Raw genomic sequence first — 21682 nt, forward strand, 5'->3', positions numbered from 1 at the left:
CTGTTGATCGTGGCGGGTCTCGAGCCGCGATTCAAACCGGCGGATGCAGCACTGGAGGCCTCCTCTAGTGGGCCACAAAGTCGATGGGCCTGGTTCGGTCGGGCCGTGATGGCTGTGCAGAAGGCGCCTCGCTGCGTCCCTATCGACAACATGCAGCAGTCGGCCGCGGTGACCCCAGCGTCGCAAAGAATCGACCACGGGCCTGCCGGCATTGGGGCCGATGCACCGGCCGGCTATGCAGCCGGCCATGTCACCACCTTCGTCGCAACAGCCGACTTCGGAGGTCGATACGCAGCTGCACGGTGCGGCGGAGGACGCTACGCTACCGCGCCATCTGGATGCGGGGCAGCGGACCTTGAGGGTCTCGTCGTGTCCCGCGGACGGACCCGTTGAGCCTGTGATACCGCCTCCATGGGCGGAGGGGCAGGCTGATGGGACGAAGGGCGCTTCTTCTTCGACACCCTCTTCCCCCGCGAAGGGGGACTCGCCTGGGGCTGCTGTGATACAGGGGCTACATCACCTTCTACCCCTGTAGCGACGACCTCTTCTCCCTCACCGGCTTGGTCTCCACCGCCCTCGACTTCTCCATCGCCGGTATCCGCCCTGCAGCAGCCGCCACCCACGGTCCCTCCTCCCGTTGTTCAACCGACGGTGAGGCGGAGTGGGAGGTACGCTCTTGCGGTGGATGGGGCGGGGCCAACGGATGAGGACGCCATGCAGAGAGCCATGCAGCGTAAGGCTGAGAAGAACCTCGACACGGCAGGTAATAAGCAACCATCCAAGTCGTTTAATTCGTTTTCAGATACTCGTATTTCTTCAAATTTGAGTAGCATAGGAGTTAATTTGGGTAGTAGGTCTGATGAGATTTCAGTTTCGGCCAATGTGTTGAGACAGATGGAGCTTGACCGTCTAACGGTTGTTCCGAATGTTTCCACTGGGCATGAAACAACAGTAGTAGACGATGAGGAAGAGGATGACATCCTAGATGGTCAGCTTCTCTCGGCTATTATTGGTAATATTTCAGAAGTCGATTTAGAACACGTGGAGCTTAGTTCTGATCTATAAGCTTCTGAACGTGGTTCTCGATCGTCGGCTGGAAAGAAATCTCGTAGATATAGCAAGAATACTAAATCTAAAATAGTTTCTCGATGAATGGCATGTTTCGGAATAGCAGAGGTCTTGGTGACTTGGCTAAACATTCCCACATTGCCGATGGTTGTAGAGATTATGATTTAGATTTCATTGCTATATCGGAGACGGGTAGGCGAAATTTCACACAAAGTTTTATCGACCGACTGTCAGGCGGGATTAACTTTCAGTGGTTTTCTCGCCCGCCTCGTGGTAGGTCCGGTGGCATTTTACTTGGCGTCCGTATAGACACCATGACTGTCTTAGCTAGTTCTGATGGAGAGTATCACATTAAGCTCGACATTCAGAATAAAGCAGACGGTTTCACGTGGAGTCTGGTTGCTGTGTATGGTGCCGCCCAGGATGCTTTTAAGGCTGACTTTTTACGTGAGTTGGTAAATCTAACAAAAGATAATCCTTATCCGATTTTAATCGGAGGTGATTTTAATTTGTTGAGATTTTCTCACGAGAAAAGTAAAGGCCGTTTTGATGGACATTGGCATTTCTTGTTCAATGCTGTCATTGATAGCCTTGATTTAAGAGAGGTGTTTATATCCGGTCGACAGTCTACTTGGGCCAACAGCTTGCCTGAACCCACATACGAGAAACTAGATCGCGTGTTGATGGATACCGAATGGGAAAATAAATACCCTATGGTGTCAGTCTGTGCACTAGAACGTATTGAAAAACTGTCTGACCATGCTCCCATCCTCCTAACTACTGGGAATCCCCGTCCTGTTTGTAAACGGCCGTTCAAATTTGAACTTGGCTGGCTACATCGAGAGGAATTTCATGATATGGTTAAGAAGGTTTGGGAGAGACCGGTCGGGGGCAGCACTCCAATTTCGAGATGGAATAATAAGATGTGGACAATGCGCAAACATCTCTCTGGTTGGGCTGCCCATACGGCCGGTATCCTTAAAAAAGAGACGGCTCGCTTATCAATTGTAATTGATGAGCTTGAGGCTGTTGCGGAGGTTAGACCGTTGTCTACGCAAGAGATTGAACATAAAAATCAATCAAATGCGCAGATGGCGAGTATTCTTCGCGAGGAGGAACTCAAATGGTATCAACGTTCCAAAGCTCAATTCATATTGGAAGGAGATTCAAATACGCGATATTTTCATGGCTTAGCCAATGGGAGACATCGGAAAAAAACGTATTCATTCTCTTATTCAAGATGAAGGGTTGATTGAAGGCCATGAGCAACTCAAATCTTACATTACTAATTATTATAAAGGTCTGTTTGGTCCTCCGGAGGAAAGCACCTTCTCTCTTAATGAGGACTGAACGGACGATATACCCCAAGTTTCTATGGAAGAAAATGGTCTACTAACCGCACCTTATACTGAGGAAGAGGTTCAGAAGGCAATTTTCCAAATGGAATGCAACAAAGCACCGGGTCCTGATGGTTTTCCAGCGGAGTTTTATCAAACTTTCTGGGATACGATTAAATCAGACCTTCTAGATTTGTTCAGTGACCTACATATTGGACAACTAGAATTATTTCGTCTAAATTTTGGTGAAGTAATCTTGTTACCGAAAGTTAATGAGGCAGAAAGGATTCAACAATATAGACCTATTTGCCTCTTAAATATAAGTTTCAAGATTTTCACGAAAGTGGCCACCATTAGACTTAATACGGTTGCGGATCATGTTGTCCAGCCATCGCAGACAGCCTTTATGCAAGGAAGGAACATCCTTGATGGAGTGGCGGTCTTGCATGAGACGGTACATGAGATGCATTCTAAGAAATTACATGGGGTTATTCTAAAACTAGATTTTGAAAAGGCGTATGATAAAGTTAAGTGGTCTTTCCTACAGCAGACACTCAGGATGAAAGGTTTTTCTCCAGAGTGGCGCGCTCTAATAAATGATTTTGTGTTTGGAGGTAGTGTTGCAATCCGGGTTAATGATGACACCGGCCACTATTTCCAAACACGAAAAGGGTCACGCCAAGGGGATCCGTTATCACCGATGTTGTTTAACATTGTAGCGGATATGCTGGCTATACTCATAGAGCGGGCCAAGGCTGATGGCCAGATTGAAGGAGTGATTCCACATCTGGTTGATGGTGGTCTGTCTATATTTCAATATGCCGACGATACAATTCTGTTTATGGATCATGATCTTGAAAAAGCTCAAAATCTGAAATTAATTTTGGCGGCTTTTGAGCAGTTGTCAGGATTGAAAATCAATTTCCATAAAATCGAATTGTTCTGTTTCGGTGATGCCCAAAACGATACGGCTCTGTATACAGAGTTGTTTGGTTGCGGGCAAGGCCAATTTCCTATTCGTTATTTGGATATTCCGATTCATTATCGGAGACTTACAATCGCGGAATGGAAATTAGTGGAAGAAAGATTACAAAAACGGCTTAGTAGTTGGAAAGGTAAATTGTTGTCCCTGGGAGGAAGATTGGTACTCATTAATTCGGTACTCACAAATATGGTACTGTATATGTTATCATTCTTCATCCTACCGAAAGGAATTCTGCATAAACTCGATTACTATCGATCCAGATTCTTTTGGCAAGGGGACAGCGAGAAAAAGAAATATCGACTGGTTAAGTGGAGTATAGTTTGTAGTCCCAAAGATCAAGGAGGGCTTGGAGTTCATGACCTGGAGGTCAAGAATTCAGCTCTTCTAGGTAAATGACTGTTTAAGCTACTTACTGAGGATGGGACTTGACAAACTATTCTTCGGAGAAAGTATATCGGTTCGAAGACATTATCCCAAGTGGTTTGGAAACCTGGGGATTCTCACTTCTGGGCTGGTCTTATGGCGACAAAAAATGTATTCTTTCGCCATGGTACTTTCTCAATCAGGAATGGAGCACATATACGGTTCTGGAAAGATGCTTGGCTAGACAATGCACCCTTAAGTGAACAGTATCCTGCTCTGTATAGGATTGCTCGTCGCCAAGGTGATACCATTGCTACTGTAATGGCTACCTCACCTCCGAATGTGACGTTCAGACGGGTTTTACTTGGACAAAGACTTGTGGCATGGAATACCCTAATTCAACGGCTCGGAGATATTCATTTATCACCCGAACTGCATTTAATTTAGATGGAACCTTCATGTAGATGGTACCTTTTCCGTAAAATCTTTCTACAATGCGATCCTTCTTTCTGACTTACCAGTTGACAACAATAAGAAGATTTGGAAGATGAAGATACCATTAAAAATTAAATTTTTTGGATGGTATCTTCGTCGTGGGGTTATTCTCACCAAAGACAATCTTGTTAAGCGGAATTGACATGGAAGTACACGGTGTGTTTTTTGTCATCAGGACGAAACAATCAAACACTTATTCTTCCAGTGCCATTTCGCGAGATCTATATGGTCTGTCATCCAAGTAGCGTCTACCTTGTATCCTCCGACTAGTGTCGCCAATGTCTTTGGCAATTGGCTTCATGGTATAGATTCAAGGTTTAAGATGCTTCTTAGGGTGGGGGCGCTAGCAGTTATTTGGGCGCTTTGGCTATGTAGAAATGACAAGATCTTTAATGACAAAAATTGTTCTTTGTTGCAGGTCATCTACAGATGTACAGGTATTCTCCGTTCATGGTTACCTCTACAGCGAGTGGAGAACCGACAGCTATGTACGGAGGTCTGTACACGGTTGGAGGCTACGTCGAGGGATACTTTTTCCCTACATGGGTGGCAGCATAGTCTATGTATAGATGCCCCACCTACGCTTTAGGCGTTATATGATTCATTGCTCCGATATGTATCTCGCCTAGTTTTTATTATTTATCCTTTTGGACTTGAGACAACAAAACGGCTGTGTACATCCTGGTTATGCAGAGGCTGGATGTAATTGCTTATTAAAGTAATAAAGCATCCTTTATCGAAAAAAATTAAATTAAACCTGGTCAGAGTCCAATTTACTATGCCCGAGTTTCTAGGCTGTAAAATTTGTTTGTGATGCCAGAAGTTATATCACTCTATATATTACGGTGTCATTTATCACTTCCAAATAGCGTAACATATTCTAAATACAACTGGTTCATGTTAATATAACACCGACATATAGAAGTGTAAGTACATAACGACAAAGCTTTCGTGTGGACGATAATTAAGATGCGATATGTTTTATCAAGCCGATGAACTCATTAGATGTGTTGTCATCCAAAATATTTCTTTATAGATTCTTTGATTCATAGGATTTCAATAGATTTGTACATAATTGAGATCCTATGGAACTTTTTTTTCTTGAAAGCCGTTTAATTCATAGGATATATCATATCCATAGAAAATAATTTCATAGGAATCTTGTAGTGTTTATTTCATAGGAAAAACCATTACCTTAGACCTTATGAAAAATTTCTTCACCACAATCAAAGATAATTCCTCCTCTTGTAGGGTAGGATTCAATTAGACATACATTCCAGTCCTATAAGATTCCTATTCCCACACTTTACCTATTCTATGAATTAAAGGAGCCCTTAGTATTATGATCCTTGACAATCATGTTCGAGAAAAGTAGATTGAAAATGGCTGTCAAGTATGTGATATCTTCTTAATAATGTGACATCAGAAGTTATATCAATCCATTACTGTGTCATTTCTCACTTCAAAATAGTGTAACATATTCCAAATATAACTGGTCCATGTTAGTATAACACCAACGTATAGAAGTGTAAGTACGTAACGGCCAAGCTTACATGCGGAAGATAATTAAGATGCAACATGTTTTATCAAGTCGATGAACTCATTGGCTGTGTTGTCCTCCATGGAAAAAACTTTTTGTAGCTTCTTTGATTCGTAGAATTCTAATACATTTGTATAGGATTGACATCCTATGATTTCTTTCTTTCTTGGAGGCTGTTTGATTCATAGGATCATATCCTATAGAAAATAATTTCATAAGAATCTTGTAGTGTACATTTCATAGGAGAAAACCATTACCTTAGACCTTATGAAAAAGATTCTTCACCACAATTAAATATAATTTATCCTTCCGTAGGATTCAACTAGGCATGGCATTTCAGTCCTATATGTTTCGCATTCCTACAATTTACCTATTCTATGATCAAAGGAGCCATTAGTCTTATGATCCTTGACAATCATTTCGAGAGAAGTAGATTAAAAATGGTTTTGTCAACTATATGATATTTTCTTAATAGTCACAGGGGAGGAAAGCCTCTCCACCTAAATTGTAGTATTCATTTAGTCACGTGGATTCATCATTTTAGACCTCAGTTTCTATTTCTAGGAGTTAAGTCATGGACGCAAAGTTCACATTCCATGGCATTTCCTCGCGTTGAGACATCCGTAACGAAGAACTATTAAAAGAAGATAAAATAAAACTGATGCACGAAAACAACCAAAAAAATAAAAATGAAACAACAAGTGCACATATGATGAAATAGTACCGATCCGGCGAACATGATATCCACCACCATAACAGGTCTCTACTCTCTAGTGGTACACGGAGGAGTGTCTCTGACTCCACTAGACACCTTCACACCATGTGCACTAGATAACACAAATATACAAAAAAAAAACTCCACGGCCAAGAAGAACAAATTTTGGACTACAACATGTGCACAAGTGTCTTCGACACTGTCGAAGGATTCACTCAACCGAAAACAATAGACTCGAACCTCGATGGTTAACGATGACAGCGCTGCAAGTCACGCCGCAAGTCGCGCCGCCAATGCCATCAACGGGTTTTACTCAACCAAAACAAGGCCAAGTACACCATCCAATATTGTATGATGTGAGCATGCGTGCTGCAGTTAAAGGGAAATGAGCAGCTGAGGCCGCACCAAGAATACCAAACTCATATGCAAACTATCGAACAAAGGGCATACTTGATCTTGTATAGAAATCAGGCAACTGAAGTCAAAAATCAATACACGTCACCACCCAAGTAGATGAAACCCATTGGACGCCATGAGGGTCTTTTTTGCGAAAAGGACCGCAGAACTTTTAATAATCATCAACAATGGTAAAAATAACGCCATGAGGGTCTATTGATAGGCCATTGAAAGTTCATGAGCCAGACGACATCATCCCCTCATAGAAAGCGTGATACGTGAAAATGGGGTTGGACTAAGAGTTTTTTTTTACCTGGTGGACTAAGACTTCATAGAGGATGATTCTCAAGACACCGCCGTGCCAAACATGCAGACAATACAACCCCACACAAGTTTCACCACCCGAGGGGAATATGGGAGCCACCAGGAGTGTAAAAACAAAATAACATTTTTTTAAGCCAAAGATGTCCCTGTCTCTTATTATGGCTCCTATGATTCATAGGATAGAAAATTGCAGAAATAGGAATTCTATAAAATTGGGATGCTATATCTATTTGAATCCCATGGGAGAGGAGGTATTTTCTTTGAGATTGTTGCGAAGTAATTTTCCATGACATCTAACTCCATGCTATTTGGTTACGAAATTTACACTACAAGGTTACTATATGACTGCTCCACATTGGGGCATGATCCTATCATTCAACGGCTATATGGAGAAAATTTTCATAGAATTTTAGTCCTAAACAAATTATCGTGAGGGGGTACCTTGCAAAGTAATAGTACCATGTAGAATGCTTCGAATATATCTACACTTGAGGAAAGCAGTTTGAGATTACCTAATTACACCCTAGTGGTTTTACTCAATTTATTAACTTAAACTTTGGTACCGTATTGATCTTGGAGAATACGTTTAAAAGACACAATGGCCTGTATTCAAGCATTCTCCATTTAAAAAGTCATTAGGCAGATTAAAAAACCATGTTGCCCACTTGCCCTACACGCTAGAATTATTACTTCCTTGTGGGAATATAAATATAATGCATAACCTCCTTTTTGGTTCGAACTTTTGGAAAATTTAGTAAGTGCATCAGTCTTATCTGGTATCAGAGTCATGAGTTTCAAGTTCAAGACCGTCGCGCAGTATTAAAAATAAATGAAAAAAGATCCTGCAGCTTAAAAATAAATGAAACTCACGCTAAAGACTAAAATAGCCCAGACCTAAGAAAACATGTTAAATATAAATATACTAGATAGCCTCCTTCTTTAGTTCGGACTTTTGAAAAATTAGGCTAGTGCATCAATCTTATACCTTGGATTCATAATAGGTTTCAGTTTAAAACCTTATATTAGTAGTAGCATCACTTAGCCTGCCTTGTCAATATTATGGCCTTGGAGAAAATGCTGACCAAAAAAAAAAGACTAGGTTTGTCTCCACGCAAATGAAAAACCGTACACAAAGAGGAGGTAGATCGGGCGGGCTCATGTGAGTGGCTGAAACAGGTGGCACGTAGCTGTGTGTGTCGGAGTGCAGAGACAGAATGCAGATGCCGGCCACGCATACATGCCTGCACAAACCTGTCGTCGTGATGGAGAAGACGACAAGCTGCTGCCTACTCGTACCGCGTACATATGTGGAGCGCGCGTATAACTGTTCCCACGTTGTCCCGTGCATCGTGGGTGGCGAAATGGTCGATGCAGACTGCCGCTAGTATCTAGTACTGCTACAGTCTAGTCGCAGCTAGGCCGGGCCAGATCCTAACGGGGCCGTTGCCGTAGCCGCGGGGCGGGCTCGTACAAGTGTACGTGCATGCGTACTAGATTGATTCTGCTTCATTCGTCTGTCCCGACGATTTTCAGTTTTGACCGTCGCGCCTGCCCGTCCTGTAATTCTTTCTACAGCGGGGAAACAACTGTGGCCGCCGGCAAATCCTATACATCGTTCGGTCACACTGCGTGCCTCTCCTAGGCGTGCGTGCTCTCGTGGGTCGAGACTGTTAGCGAGCGGGTGAGGGTGCGGGTGGGGATCGTCTTCTTCCTCTCTTCCCCGCGACCGGCAAAGATGTTAGGGCGGAGGTGCAGGGTTGCGTTGCTGGCGATGGCGGCGTCCCCGACGGAGGTAAGGAAGAAATTTGAAAGTTAGGGATGCAGGTACGATCTCGCCGGTGACCAAACATAGGGATAGAGGTGTGTCGCCGGCGACCGAACTTGAGGTTAGGGGTGCGGGTCTCACCGGCGCCGGAGAAAGGGGATGTGGGGTTTGAGGGAAGGTCGGTCGAGGGCGGTGGACCGACGGAGGTGAAGACTAGGGCAAGGTGGGGCGGGGCGGTAGAGACACCAGTTGTGGGTGGTGGGAGCTGGCGGTCAGGCCATCAGGGGCAAGCTCCGAGCATGTCAACGAGGAAGAAGACAATGTGGAGAGAGGTGTACGTGGTGACTGTCGGGAGCACCCGGGCTGCATGCTATACTAATAACGCGCGCACGTAAAAGAGACAACTCGATTGTATGTATTAAACCGATGTATTTGCCAACCCAACCAAAAATTTAAACTTACGAAAAAGGTTACGCTATGTATTTCAACAAACCATGGTCGTGTGCATCATCACGATGCAGAAGCCAGGGTACATCCCCATTTCAAAAAATGTATTTCAACAAACGGTTATATTGCATCTCTGAATTTTGAAGTTCCCGTTATAGTGATATCAGTCAAGCTTCATAGGACACAAACTTAATGTTTTGGATGATTTTTACAGGATCGTGATAAAATGCCGTACGCGTGGTACGATCGGCCTCTGTTCTCTGACGCTGGCTACAGAATAGACACATGCAGGCTACGTATGCTAGACTTTTATGCACGCCCGCTATTATTGTTTCCCCTGCCTGTAAAAGAGAACGAGGAAGGACAGCAAGAGCGCTGCATCAAGAGGCGACGACACGCGTGGACCGTACCGTCTATGATATGCTCTCGTGACACAACCTGTCGACAAAATAAATCGTCCAGAGAACAGTTGAAACACAGGACACGAGTTACCAACGACTGGGGATCTTCGTTTGTGGGTAAAACCACTTCTTCATCGGCAGCCTGCAGTTTAGTATCGAATTGGTCTGTTTTGATTCGTTTGCGGTGTTATGCGGATCGGTTGGAGGCTCATGTCCAGCGGCGTCCTAGCTTGGTCCGCGGCTAGATAATTCTAGGTTATTTTCGTAGGCTTTTATTGGACAAGAATAATATTGTGAAATAAACAAGTCATGGAAATGGAATGGCATAATAATAACATCCTAGTTCATAAAACAAATACAAAGTCATATGGTATAGTTCATTACAATTATTAGAACTAAAATAGAAATGAAAGTAGAAGACTACTGGTTTCCAATATAATTCTACATACGTTAGACCAAATCATTTTGGAGGCGGCTATGAGTTGCATGGCCTCGCAATTCATGGTGCACATGAAGAAAATCTACCAAGTCTGCCGACGATCGGGCTCGGGCTCAACGAAATCATCTTGAATTCCTAGCCTTGGTCATACACGCTCCTCCTCAAGGATCCGACATGATCTCCCACATTGTCTCTTTGCTCCATGTCCTGCCAAAGTGCCTAAGAATAGCCCAACGAGATTGTAGAACACCAAGTGTCTTCTGCACATCCTTCCTAGCATCCTCTTGCTTTTTAGCAAACCCACTCTCTTTCTCGTCTTTAGGATTGCAGATTGTCCTCACAAATGTGGACCAACGAGGATAGATACTATCTGATAGATAGTATCCTTTGTCATAGTGTTCGCCATTAATCTGATGGTTGACCGTTGGGGCATTACCCTTCGCAAGTCGAGAGAACACCACAGATCGCTGTAGCACACCAATGTCATTGTGAGCGCCTGTCATGTCAAACCTAGAGATCTTGAGATGCAACCGCCTCAAGTATGACAGTGCACCCTTCTGATGTACCGTGGCATTGCCCTTGCCATGCAAATAGAAATTTTTTCCATTCACAGTGCATACAATCTATGCTTCCAAACATACTAGAAAATCAAGTTGACTGGTTGATTGACAAAAGCCAGGCATTGTCAACAACATTTGGTTTCCTCAAATATTCATCTGCAAACACCTAAACAACTTCTTCACATAAAATGTACATTGACTCAAGGAAATTGGACTCGCTCATGTGAATGTACTCATCTACTAGGTCACTGCCAACTCCATACGCAAGCATCCTCACAAATGTAGTGAATTTCTAGTAAGAAGTGGAGCCAAGCTTACATGTGGCGTCCTTCTTTAAGTGGAAGTAGTCATCATAAGCCCTCACTACATAATCTTCAAGAAAAGATTCCTTGACATCCGAAAGCGTCGCCGGAAATGAGGTGCCTTGAACAAGGGATCAATTCGATGAAAGTACTGCCGCCATAGTTGATCATGGCCAGCCTCTCGTTTGCGGTCGTTCACTGCGGCACGTCAGTACATTTGTACTTGGTTGTCTTCGTGATCATGGGCGAGAAGAGCCACGGCCGCTAGGATCTCGCTATGATCATCACACTCATCCGACGATGTGTCGATGAAATGGTCGTAGAAAAACACATCCAAACTATCTTCCATAGTCTGCAATAGAAAACAACACACTATGAGCAATGTTTTTCATATGTACACACGGAAAGTGGACTGCGAGGCCTGTGAATTACCTTGTCGGTCTGCGTGGTAATCAGTCGAACAGGTTGCGGGCGGCACAAACCAAGCGGGTGGCGACCAGAACGTAGGCCTCCACTGCGTCGCCAAGGCCATCCGACCACGGCGGTGAGAGGCCCAGACGGATACTTCTATGATATGCGACTGAAACTGGTGGCCGAATCAGCCGTTGTAGGCGATGGTGGATATGTGACGGCGGAGGGGCAACATGGGTGTGAGGTGGTAGAATTGTCCTTGCAGGTTGTGTGCCTATCTAGAGGGCCCGAGGCAGAAAAAGCGTCCACGCGACATGGACATGGGGGTTGTTCGTTCGACAACAAAGTCATCCCAAATTTGGGATAGGAGTGTGCCAAAACGGACCGGTCCGCGAGGTGTGGTCCGTTTATGAGTCTCCGTTTGGCCTCACCTCCAGTCCGCGTGGACAACAGCGGACACAAACTGTCCGTTTGCAGCATGCTGTTGGAGATGTCCGTATTCATTCATTTTGTTCACTCATTCATTCATTGGAACATACGAGAAAAATATGAAGAAGACTATGATGCGGTGAACCTAGCAAGGTAAAATGATGATCGTCATCAAGGTTCCAAGGTGGTTGAAGTAATACAAAGTGAAATAGATCGATGTGGCTTCCAGCCGATCTTTTTTTTTTTTGAATCTCAGCAGGAGAGCTGCTGGTTTCATATATAGAAGAAAGCGGAACTGTACAAATGTAACATCCCAAAAATTTCAAAACAAAGAAAATGAATTTCCCTTTTTCCAAATTTTGGAACCAACAAAAACTTTTCTTAAAATAAGTTGATACATAGTACTCATGCTTAATTCTTGTGCTATTGCCATGATTGTTTGTTGAGGTATTTTGAAATGATCTTAACCCTAAACCTCACTTCTCTTTTCACCATCCAAGTTAAAACAAAATAAAAAGAAATTAAATAAGAAAAAGGCGCCTATGGCTATTTTTGGAAAACTTTACCCTAGGCCTTTCCACTTTGTTAGAGGATTGGAAAACCTTCATAAACCTTACCTAGTACTTATCAAACCAAATCCAAGTTGAAACCAAAGATTTTAAAAAGAAAATAAAAATGCCATAGAGGCATATGAGAGCAAATAGCAAATTTGTGAATTTGAGAATCTTAACCCTAAGACCTGTTGTGAATGGTTGGATCACTCCTCTATACCATTTCAACACTCAACAACATCAATTGGGCCAAGCCAAGTCAAATCAAAAAGAAAATGCAACTTATGCATAGAGGCATATGTGACACATAGCCAATTTACCCAAACCTTGACCTATGCATTTATACCTTGACTAAATGGTGTGAAACCATCTCTAAACCTAATCTAACCCTAAATGGACCCTAACCCATGCCCAAGTAATGCAAGATAAACAAAAGAGGAAAATAAGGAAAATTGACATATCACCTCGTATGTGTTTATGGCCATTTTTGCAAATCTTTGAACTAGACCTTTTGGAATGGTTTCAATAGTTTGGAAATATTTCTAAACTAATAAGAATCACTTTGGAGTCAAGAAAAACCAAATCAAATAGAGAGAAAGGAAATAGTGAGAAAATTCCATTTTTACTCACATACACTTTGGCCCACTTTTCCAATCTTTAACCAAGGCCACCATTGCTTGTGCCATTGCTTGTAAAACACTTATATATCAAAAACAAACCCTTTTTCATCAAAGAAACCCAATTCAAATCAAAGAAGAATTCAAATTCAACATACATGTGATAATGGTCACTTTGCCCATTTATAAAAGGTTAACCACTTTGCACCCCTGGTTTGGAAGTTTCCTAAACTAAACTTGCCCAACTCTCATCACCTCATCCAAGACCAGGTCAAGGTGAACCACTTTGATGTTGACCACCAGTGTTGACTCTGCCTAGGTTGATCAGAATAGAGATGCCAAGTGGAGACATTGAATCAAAGAGAAGATCACCTCATATTTGAAATCTTGCAAACCTTCACCAAATTGACCACCACCACCACCATTCTACTTCAAATAATATATGAATGCAACCCACCAAATTTCAATCAAAAATTCGAAAATAAAGTTCTTGCGGCCATTGCATCAAACAGGTTGTGAGCAACAATCTGCCAACTCTATGCATTGTATTGTCCAGCAGTTCTTAGCCTCCCTCCTCAACCCTAGGTCACCTCCAGTACCTCTCTGACCTCACCAAGCATTGCCAAGCAGAAAAGACAAGGAGTGGTACAAGAAATCATCATCAAATTGACCCAAGCCAACCATGCCGAGGCATGGCATGACCTGGACATGCCACCTCTCTCTCTGGCCTTCCCCAACGTGCACCACCTTGCCATTACACTTCCCCTCACTCCCCTGCATCGACTGGACACCAGCCCCGATCGATTCGTGCACCGCAACGGCCGGAAATCGTGACGCCCAGACGTGCCAGTGACGTGCACGCGCGCGCCAGAGCGTGCACGGCGAGCACCACGGGCACGCCCAGAGCACACGCCGCCCCACCAGCTCACGTCACCTCCGCCCTTGCTCTCTGCGCCAACCGCTTCGCGACGTCACCAGCTACCGCCCAGACACCGCCATTGGCCCGCGGGAACGCCGTAGACGACGCCCACTTCGCCGACGTCCGCCGCGGTACTGGCCACTCCAATCAAGCGCACGTCATCGTCTTTGCCTCTTTTTCACCGCCGTCAAGCCCTACGTCCTCACCGTGACGTCGCCGAGCGACGAGCGTCATCACCAGTGCCCCTCCGCCCCTGTAGACGCGTCGCCGCAGTTGACATCACCGCAGCGCCACGGCCACCGCCAGACGCTATAAAAGGAGGCCCTCCCGCTCCAAATTCTTCACACCGCCAGCCTCCTCTCACTCTTCTCACCCTCCTCAGCTACTTCCCTTGCTCGATTAGCCACCTCCGCCGTTCAATTGCATCATCGGAGCCGCGGAGGTGCTGAGAAGCTCACCGCCGATTGGAGCCTCCTCAGCACGCGCCACTGCTACCATCTGCTTCCCCTTCCTCGACAACGTCGCCTCCGCACCTCGCCGACCCTCGCCGCGCCGCCGGTGAGCCGTCGACCCCCTAGCCTCGCCACGCCAGTGGCATGTTCTCGCTGGAGACGACGCTGTCTCTGGGCCGCTCGATCGCCATCTAATCGTGCGGCTCACATTACCCATACCGTTTCGCTGGGTTAAGACCCACTGACGCGTGGACCTCACGCTTTCAGGCGGCCCACTGCGCTAGACGCACTGCTGGGCCGGCCCGTTTCGTTTTTCCTCTATGCAGCCCGTTTAGTTTCCTGCCTAAGCCCATCAATTCAAATGTTGAAATTCGAATTTCCTGAATTACTCACATATGCTGTTTTCAATTTTAAATAGAATAAAATCCACCAAACCAAATTTGACAAATTTTATATATTTGGAAAGCTTGTCAAATTATCTACAAAATTACACTGGTCCCAACTCTAGATTATTTGTAGAATAAATGTGACAAAAATAACAAAGCAGGACCTTTTGCAACTTCAAATAATTATTAAAAATTAAATAAAAATTCTTCTAAGATGATTCCAACTCTCAAAAATCATATTTCACATTATGTATCAGAATATATAAAAATATGACATAGTTGTTTGTATGATCATAGCCTAGTTTAAAAAATGGCCCTATGGCTATTTCTAGTTCATTTAAATTGTGCAAAAGGATTTATTAAAATGTATGAGGGCTTCACTTTCATTTAAATCTTGTCCCAACTAATTCAACATGAGGTAAAGACCATGGTTAATTAAATCTCATATTGAATTAGTTGGTGATATTAAATCATTACCATGTGTTATTAAAATGCATGAGGTGCATCACCTCATTTAAATCATTTTCCCAAGTGATAATTATGAAGAGGTTGACATTGGTCAACCTAGGTCATATAGTATTATTTGAGGAGATTAAATCTTAACAAGATTCAATGAGAGGAAATTATTTCTCTCAAGAATTAAATAGAAACACTAAGTAATATTTGTAATGAGAGTAAATTATTTTTCTTAAGAATACAACAAAGCCAACTCACATAATAAGCATGTTGTGATGCTAGCTTAGCTTGTGTGACTCATGTGTGTGCTTAGCCTAGTACTTAAGCTTGTTTGGTGATTGTATGTATCGTATTCGTTTTTAGACGCTAGTACCGAAGAATATCAAGAGGAGGAGGAGGTCTACTTCCAAGGAGAGGAAGACCACTTTGATCAATACACCACTCAAGGCAAGCTAATATTCTTGCAAAGTGCAAAGCTCTCCAAGAGCAAGGCACCAACAAGTTTTATTTTCATGCTTAATGATTTTATCCCAAGTTTTACTTTACAAGCTTTACTGATTTTTGATTTATCAAAGTTTACTTTTTGATTCATGATTCACTTGGTCTACAGTAGAACAAGAGCATCACAATTAGCCTAGAGCAATGAAAGCTAGATAGCACCCCTCATGATTAGTTGCTAGTGCTAACAAATAAAAATTGACTACTCTAGATGGGAACATAGTGAAATGAAATGACATTGAATGATATTGAAGGTGAATATGACATGAATGAATTGATGAACTTGATAAAAACTGATGGTTGGGTTCGGATGCGATACCATTCCAATTTACAAGTACCCCCACAATACCTGATTATGGGTAAGGCTTAACTGGAAGTTTATGTGTCTTAGTATGGGTTCCCTCTAAACAAGCGTCATAGGGGTTATGCCGAGGCTGCCTCCATTGCAAGTGAAATGATGTGAAATGACGTGAATGAGGTGAATTGTCCGGCCCAAGCCCTGTGCAGTTCCCAGGCTGACGGTTTGTCTTCACTGGGAGGCCAAGCTCATGGGGAGAGGTGCCTATACTAGGATGTGTAAGTGAAAGGTTAGGGTTGATGATCCGCGTATTGAGTTACGATTATTCGGGGTTACCCCTGACGGATGTAATAAAATGTTGTGGCACAAGTGTGCAACCTCTGCAGAGTGTAAAACTATTCGAATAGCCGTGTCCACAGTTACGGACGATTGGAAAGGCCATACTGTTCCATCATCAGGTCTTGTCTTGAAAAGGAAAGTTGAATTTGAAATGGTGACTTGAATTTGAATCACAACAGAGTTGTGGGAATGACACTAATGTTCCCACTTGAGTTAGTTAGCAAATGAAGAGGCTTTTACTAAATGTTTGTGAACTAAAATTGACTTTATGCAAATAAACTTAGAGCTTAGCACCCGCTTACAATAGTTGATAGTGCTTACATTAGTATTAGTTTGCGAGTACTTTAAAGTACTCATGGCTTTGTCCCTGGCTATTCAAATGGCCAGACTATGAAGGAGAACAGCAGTACGAAGAAGATGGACAGCAGGACGTCTACGACAACTAGGATCACTCCTGACGTCAACAGTTGCCTGTGGAACAGATGAACCACGACCGCTACTACTTCGCTTCCGCTATGTGTTTGTAATATGATATCTAGATCCACTATGATGTATTAAGACTGGATCATGTGATCCTTTGTTGTAAGACGATTATGTGTTGTAATGAATGATGTGTTGTGATATCAATCTATTATGTCTCGCAAAAACAATATTCCTGGGATTGCGATGAATGGCATAATAGGCATCTAGACTTAAAAATCCGGGTGTTGACAACAAACAACATAGGTGGTTAAAACCACCTAAGGTTCAAAGCCTACTCTCGCCTTACAAGGTGCATCGCACCGGCAAGCACCCAACTATTGGCCTCATCAGCAATGAGGTGAATGAGGCCAGACACACTCAACTCTTTATTACAGAAAACACGCCTATTTCTCTCGCGCCAAATCTCCCACGCCACTAGAATGATGAGCGAGGCTGCCCGCTTATCTGTGGCCGCCAGCTTGGTCACAACCCAGGACAGGGCGCGGTCATCGCCGTCCGGAGCTCCGATGGCTGGGCAGTGGAACAGAAGGGCGGTGCGCTCCCAGACTTGCCTAGCCCAAGGACACTCAGCGAAGAGATGCGCCGGGGTCTCGAGGTTGCGCCGGCACAAAGTGCAGAAATACTGGTTCTGCATCCCAAAGTGAAGCAGTCTATCCGCTGTGAAAATCCGACGCTGCATAAGGAGCCACATGAAGAATTTTCACTTTGGCGGTGCCCAGACCGGCCAGATATGGCGCAGGGGTGACTGGTGGATCTCGACGAACTGCAGTGCGTACGCGGAGGACGCGGAGTAGGCACCGGAGGCAGACTTCCACCGGAAAGAATCCTCAGTGTCGGGATCAATGTTGCAATTTAGCACAACCTGTCGAAGCGCGACGAAGTCTGCCAGCAAGGGGAGAGAGATCCGTCCCCGCAGGTCCATGAGCCAGTGGTCTTCGTCAATGGCATCTGCCACTGTCCTGTTTTTGCGCCTGGACACCTCGAAGAGCAGGGGCCACCGCTTCCTCAGTGGTTCCCCGGACCAGTTGTCTGACCAGAAGCTGGTTGCTAGGCCGTTGCCAATGGCCACCTCAGTCATCGAGGCGAACAAGGCCTGGTCAGAAGGGGAGGGCTGCTCCAACAGGCCCTTCCAGGGCTTGTCTGCCCCGGTCTTCGCAAGCCAAATCCAGCGTAGGTGAAGGGCGTTATTGAACCGTTGCAGGTCCAACACCCCTAGGCCGCCCAACTCTCGCTGCCGGCAGATTAGTTTCCAGGACACCTTGCACTGGCCAGGGTTGCAAACGTCTTTTGCCGCCCAAAGCCAAGCCCGCCGCAGCGTGTCAATTTGCGCCACCGCCCAAGCAGATAGGGGGTGCGTCGTCATGAGGAAAACCGGGAGCGCCGAAAGGACAGCCCTAAGCAGGGTGAGCCGTCCTGCCCTGGACATGAGGTTGCCCTTCCAGTGTCCAAGTCGGGCGGCGATCTTGTCGATGAGAGGTTGAATGTTGATCCTTCGCAGGCGGCGCAGCGATAGGGGCATGCCCAGGTAGGTGCATGGCAGCGTAGTGATCTGCAAGCCAACCGGCTGCAGGATGGTGTCGATGTTGATGCCGTCGCAACGAATGGGGATAGCCTGACTCTTGGTGAGGTTGAAAGCCAGCCCGGAGACCTCACCGAAGACCTGCAGGATTGCCTTTGTCGCAGCTACCTCCCCGGTGGTCGGCATGATGAAGAGGACCACATCGTCGGCGTAAAGGGAGCATCGGATGGACCCTGCGACAGGCGAAAGTATGCCCTCCTCGGTGGCCAAAGCGAAGAGGCGGGGGAGCGGCTCCATGTACAGGATGAACAAAAGCGGTGACAGGGGGTCACCTTGCCGAAGGCCTCTCCGGTGAGAGATGCTGGCACCCTTCTCCCCATTGAAGAGCACGCGCGAGGAGGCGGTAGACAGGAAGGCAGCAATCCAATTCCGCCAACGCACCCCAAAGCCGCGCACCCGCAGCATATCAAGCATGTACGTCCAGGAGACCGAGTCGAATGCCTTGGAGATATCGAGCTTCATAAGAAGCGATGGCGTCTTGGAGCGGTGCAGCCGTCGAAGAAGAGCCGAACGTAGATGAAGTTATCCTGGATGCACCGACCTTTAATGAAGGCGCTCTGCTCAATGCCCACGAGCTCATCGATCCTGGAGGCCAGCCTGGTGGCGAGGACCTTCATGAACAGCTTAGCGAAACTGTGCATGATGCTGATGGGGCGGTAGTTCTTCATGGAGGAGGCGTCATCACACTTAGGCAGTAGAACCATGTGAGAGACATTGAGCTGGTGCAGCCCAGCAAAATTGCCCTCCGCAATCTGCTGAAAAGCCACGAGGATGTCCGGCCCTACCAAGTCCCACGAGGCTTTGAAGAAGTTGGAGATGAAGCCATCGGGGCCGGGCTCCTTGTCCGACGGCATGGACTTTACTGCGTTGTGGATCTCGGCAAGGGAGAAGTCAGCGTCTAGCGCGGAGAGGTCGAGGCTAGGCAACCCGAGAGATTCCCAGTTGAAGGTAACCGATGGCAATGGGGCCGTGCCCAAGATGGCATGGAAGTGCGCGTCCACCACCTGCCTCTTCTCCTCCTGAGAGATGGCATCCGTGCCTCCGTCGCGACTAAGGGAGTGGATGAAGTTCTTGCGTCTTCTGCCATTGGCCTTGACGTGGAAGAAACGGGTATTGGCGTCCCCAGCACGCAACCAACACACCCTAGACCGTTGTCGAACCCGAATGTGCTCCAACACCGAGAGGCCCAGGGGACTTCAGCTGTTGTCGAAGGTCGGCCTCGTCCGCCGAGAGGGCTCTAAAGTCCTGCGCTGCGTCCAGAAGCCTAACCGTCTCCTCGGCCCGAAGCAACTATGCTTTGGTGTCACCGATGCGTTTCTTGTGCCAAGCCCGAAGAGCGGAGGCCGTCCGGGAGAGCTTACGGTGAAGGCGAATAAGCGCATTGAAGTGGTTGCAAGGCTGGACCCAAGCTTTAGCCACGGTCTGCGCGTAACCCTCGACATGCGGCCAGAACGCCTCGAAATGGAAACCGCTGTAGCACTTAATCTTGCCTGCGTGGGACAACACCAGAGGGCAGTGGTCCGAGATCGAGGAGGAAATAGCCGTTAGCTGGGCATTGGGGAAGGAGGCGTCCCAATCCACATTGCAGATGGCCCGATCAAGACGGACAAGGGTGGGCGGGTTCTGCTCATTGCTCCAAGTGAACCGTCGGCCCACCAGCTTGATGTCCTTGATCTCCGTGATGTTGAGCATGGCCCGGAAGTTGGCCATGAGATGCCTATTGAGACGATCATTGTTTTTGTCCGGTGCGGAGAGGATGACATTGAAGTCGCCGACAATTAGCCAAGGGCCAATGACAGAGTGCCTCAACTCTTCAAGATCATGGAGGAAGGTTTCCTTAGCCACATCGGCGTCGGAAGGTCCGTAGACATTGGTGAGAGTCCAAGCCGGACCACCGGCTCTGTTGACGAAGGTGGCGGTGATGGAGTGGCGCACCGAGCTGATAAGCTGGGCATTATATCTATCCGGGTCCCAGGCGACCAACAGTCCCCCTCTGGTCCCATCGGCCGGAGAGGCGAAAGCCGAGTGGCAGCGGTTGCCCACCGACTCTGCCCGGATGGCATCGGAAGCGTCAGACAGTTTCGTTTCTTGGAGGCAGATGATGTCGCAAGCGGAGCGCTCAACGACCCCCCGTATCGCCGTCCTCCGCGCAGGATTGTTGAGTCCGCGCGGGTTCCAATCAAGGATTTTAAGGTCAAGATCCATTGGAGACTAGGCACACAACAGGGAGGCAAATGCGTCGACGAAAAACACATGTCACCAAGATAGCCTCCACGACCACGACAGAACAGGGACGGTTACAGTCATCCGGAGCTAATCTTGACGGGGATATGAAGACACAGCACAAGCGAGGGCCGTCGGGCTCGCAACGCACACACACAGGATGGCTACAGCAGCAGGGGTCCGAAACCGGGGAGGCCCTCTGCGACACAGGATGCAGACGATCTAACATGGAGATGGCTAAGCATCAGCACAGACACAAAGTGCCTAAGCCTCCATGTCCAGGATCGACAGGAGCTCGTTGTCTGGGAGAGCGATCCGCGCGCCCTGGAGCACGCCGGTGTCGAGGCGGATGCGTGCAATCTCCTCCGCGCCTAGAGGCGAAGAGCAAGGCTGCTCCACGGCCGTCGCCCCTCCAGCGAGCTCCAGCACGGCCATCGGGCTCTCCTCGAGAATGCACGGCATGGGCGCTCCCGACTTCTTGATGCAGCAGTTGCGAGAGGAGCGGCGCGACGGCAGGAGCTCCCCCTTTTGCTTCTTACGCCGGCCAGCCCTGGGCTTCGGAGCGTCGATCAGCGGGATGGCGCCCATCACAGACGGCGGCAGCATGCTGAGCACCTTGGCGAGGAAGGTGGTAGCGCCGTCGACCTTCATCTTGCCAAACTTGGCCGCCAGCAGGTCGAGGACGTCTTGGCCGGCGTGATCGGTGCGTGCACCGTGGCCGCCGTGGCCACCGGCAGGCGCCATCAACAACGGCGCCGTCCCAGCCTTGCCAGGGCTAGCCACCGCGCCCGACAGCTGTACCCCAGGCCCGAAGAGGACCTCGCCGTCGGTGTCGCCCATGTCGCGCGACAAGTCCACGAGGCCCGCCTCCTGGCCGGAGGATAGGTGGTCACCCAGCGCCTGC

General features: G+C 46.8%; 1 protein-coding gene across 1 annotated transcript; it reads right to left on the minus strand.

Moving 5' to 3' along the window:
• Window positions 1-19013: 19013 nt before the first annotated feature.
• Window positions 19014-20760, minus strand: LOC139839316 (uncharacterized). The gene is made up of 2 exons (XM_071829365.1): window positions 19960-20760; window positions 19014-19646 (listed from the first exon to the last, which is right to left on the minus strand). Exons 1-2 carry the CDS (start codon window positions 20758-20760, stop codon window positions 19014-19016), a joined length of 1434 nt encoding a protein of 477 aa, XP_071685466.1.
• Window positions 20761-21682: the final 922 nt, after the last annotated feature.

This window comes from Lolium perenne, chromosome 4 (genome assembly GCF_019359855.2).
Source record: "Lolium perenne isolate Kyuss_39 chromosome 4, Kyuss_2.0, whole genome shotgun sequence".
In the NCBI taxonomy this organism is placed as follows: domain Eukaryota; kingdom Viridiplantae; phylum Streptophyta; class Magnoliopsida; order Poales; family Poaceae; genus Lolium; species Lolium perenne.

What these genes read in the sequence shown, in the direction of transcription:
- LOC139839316 (XM_071829365.1), bottom strand. Translation starts at nt 20,760, where the DNA reads ATGGATCTTGACCTTAAAATCCTTGATTGGAACCCGCGCGGACTCAAC. An exon ending in AGACCGTGGCTAAAGCTTGG is followed by an intron (nt 19,647 to 19,959) that starts GTCCAGCCTTGC and finishes TTCCACGTCAAG; the next exon opens with GCCAATGGCAGAAGACGCAA.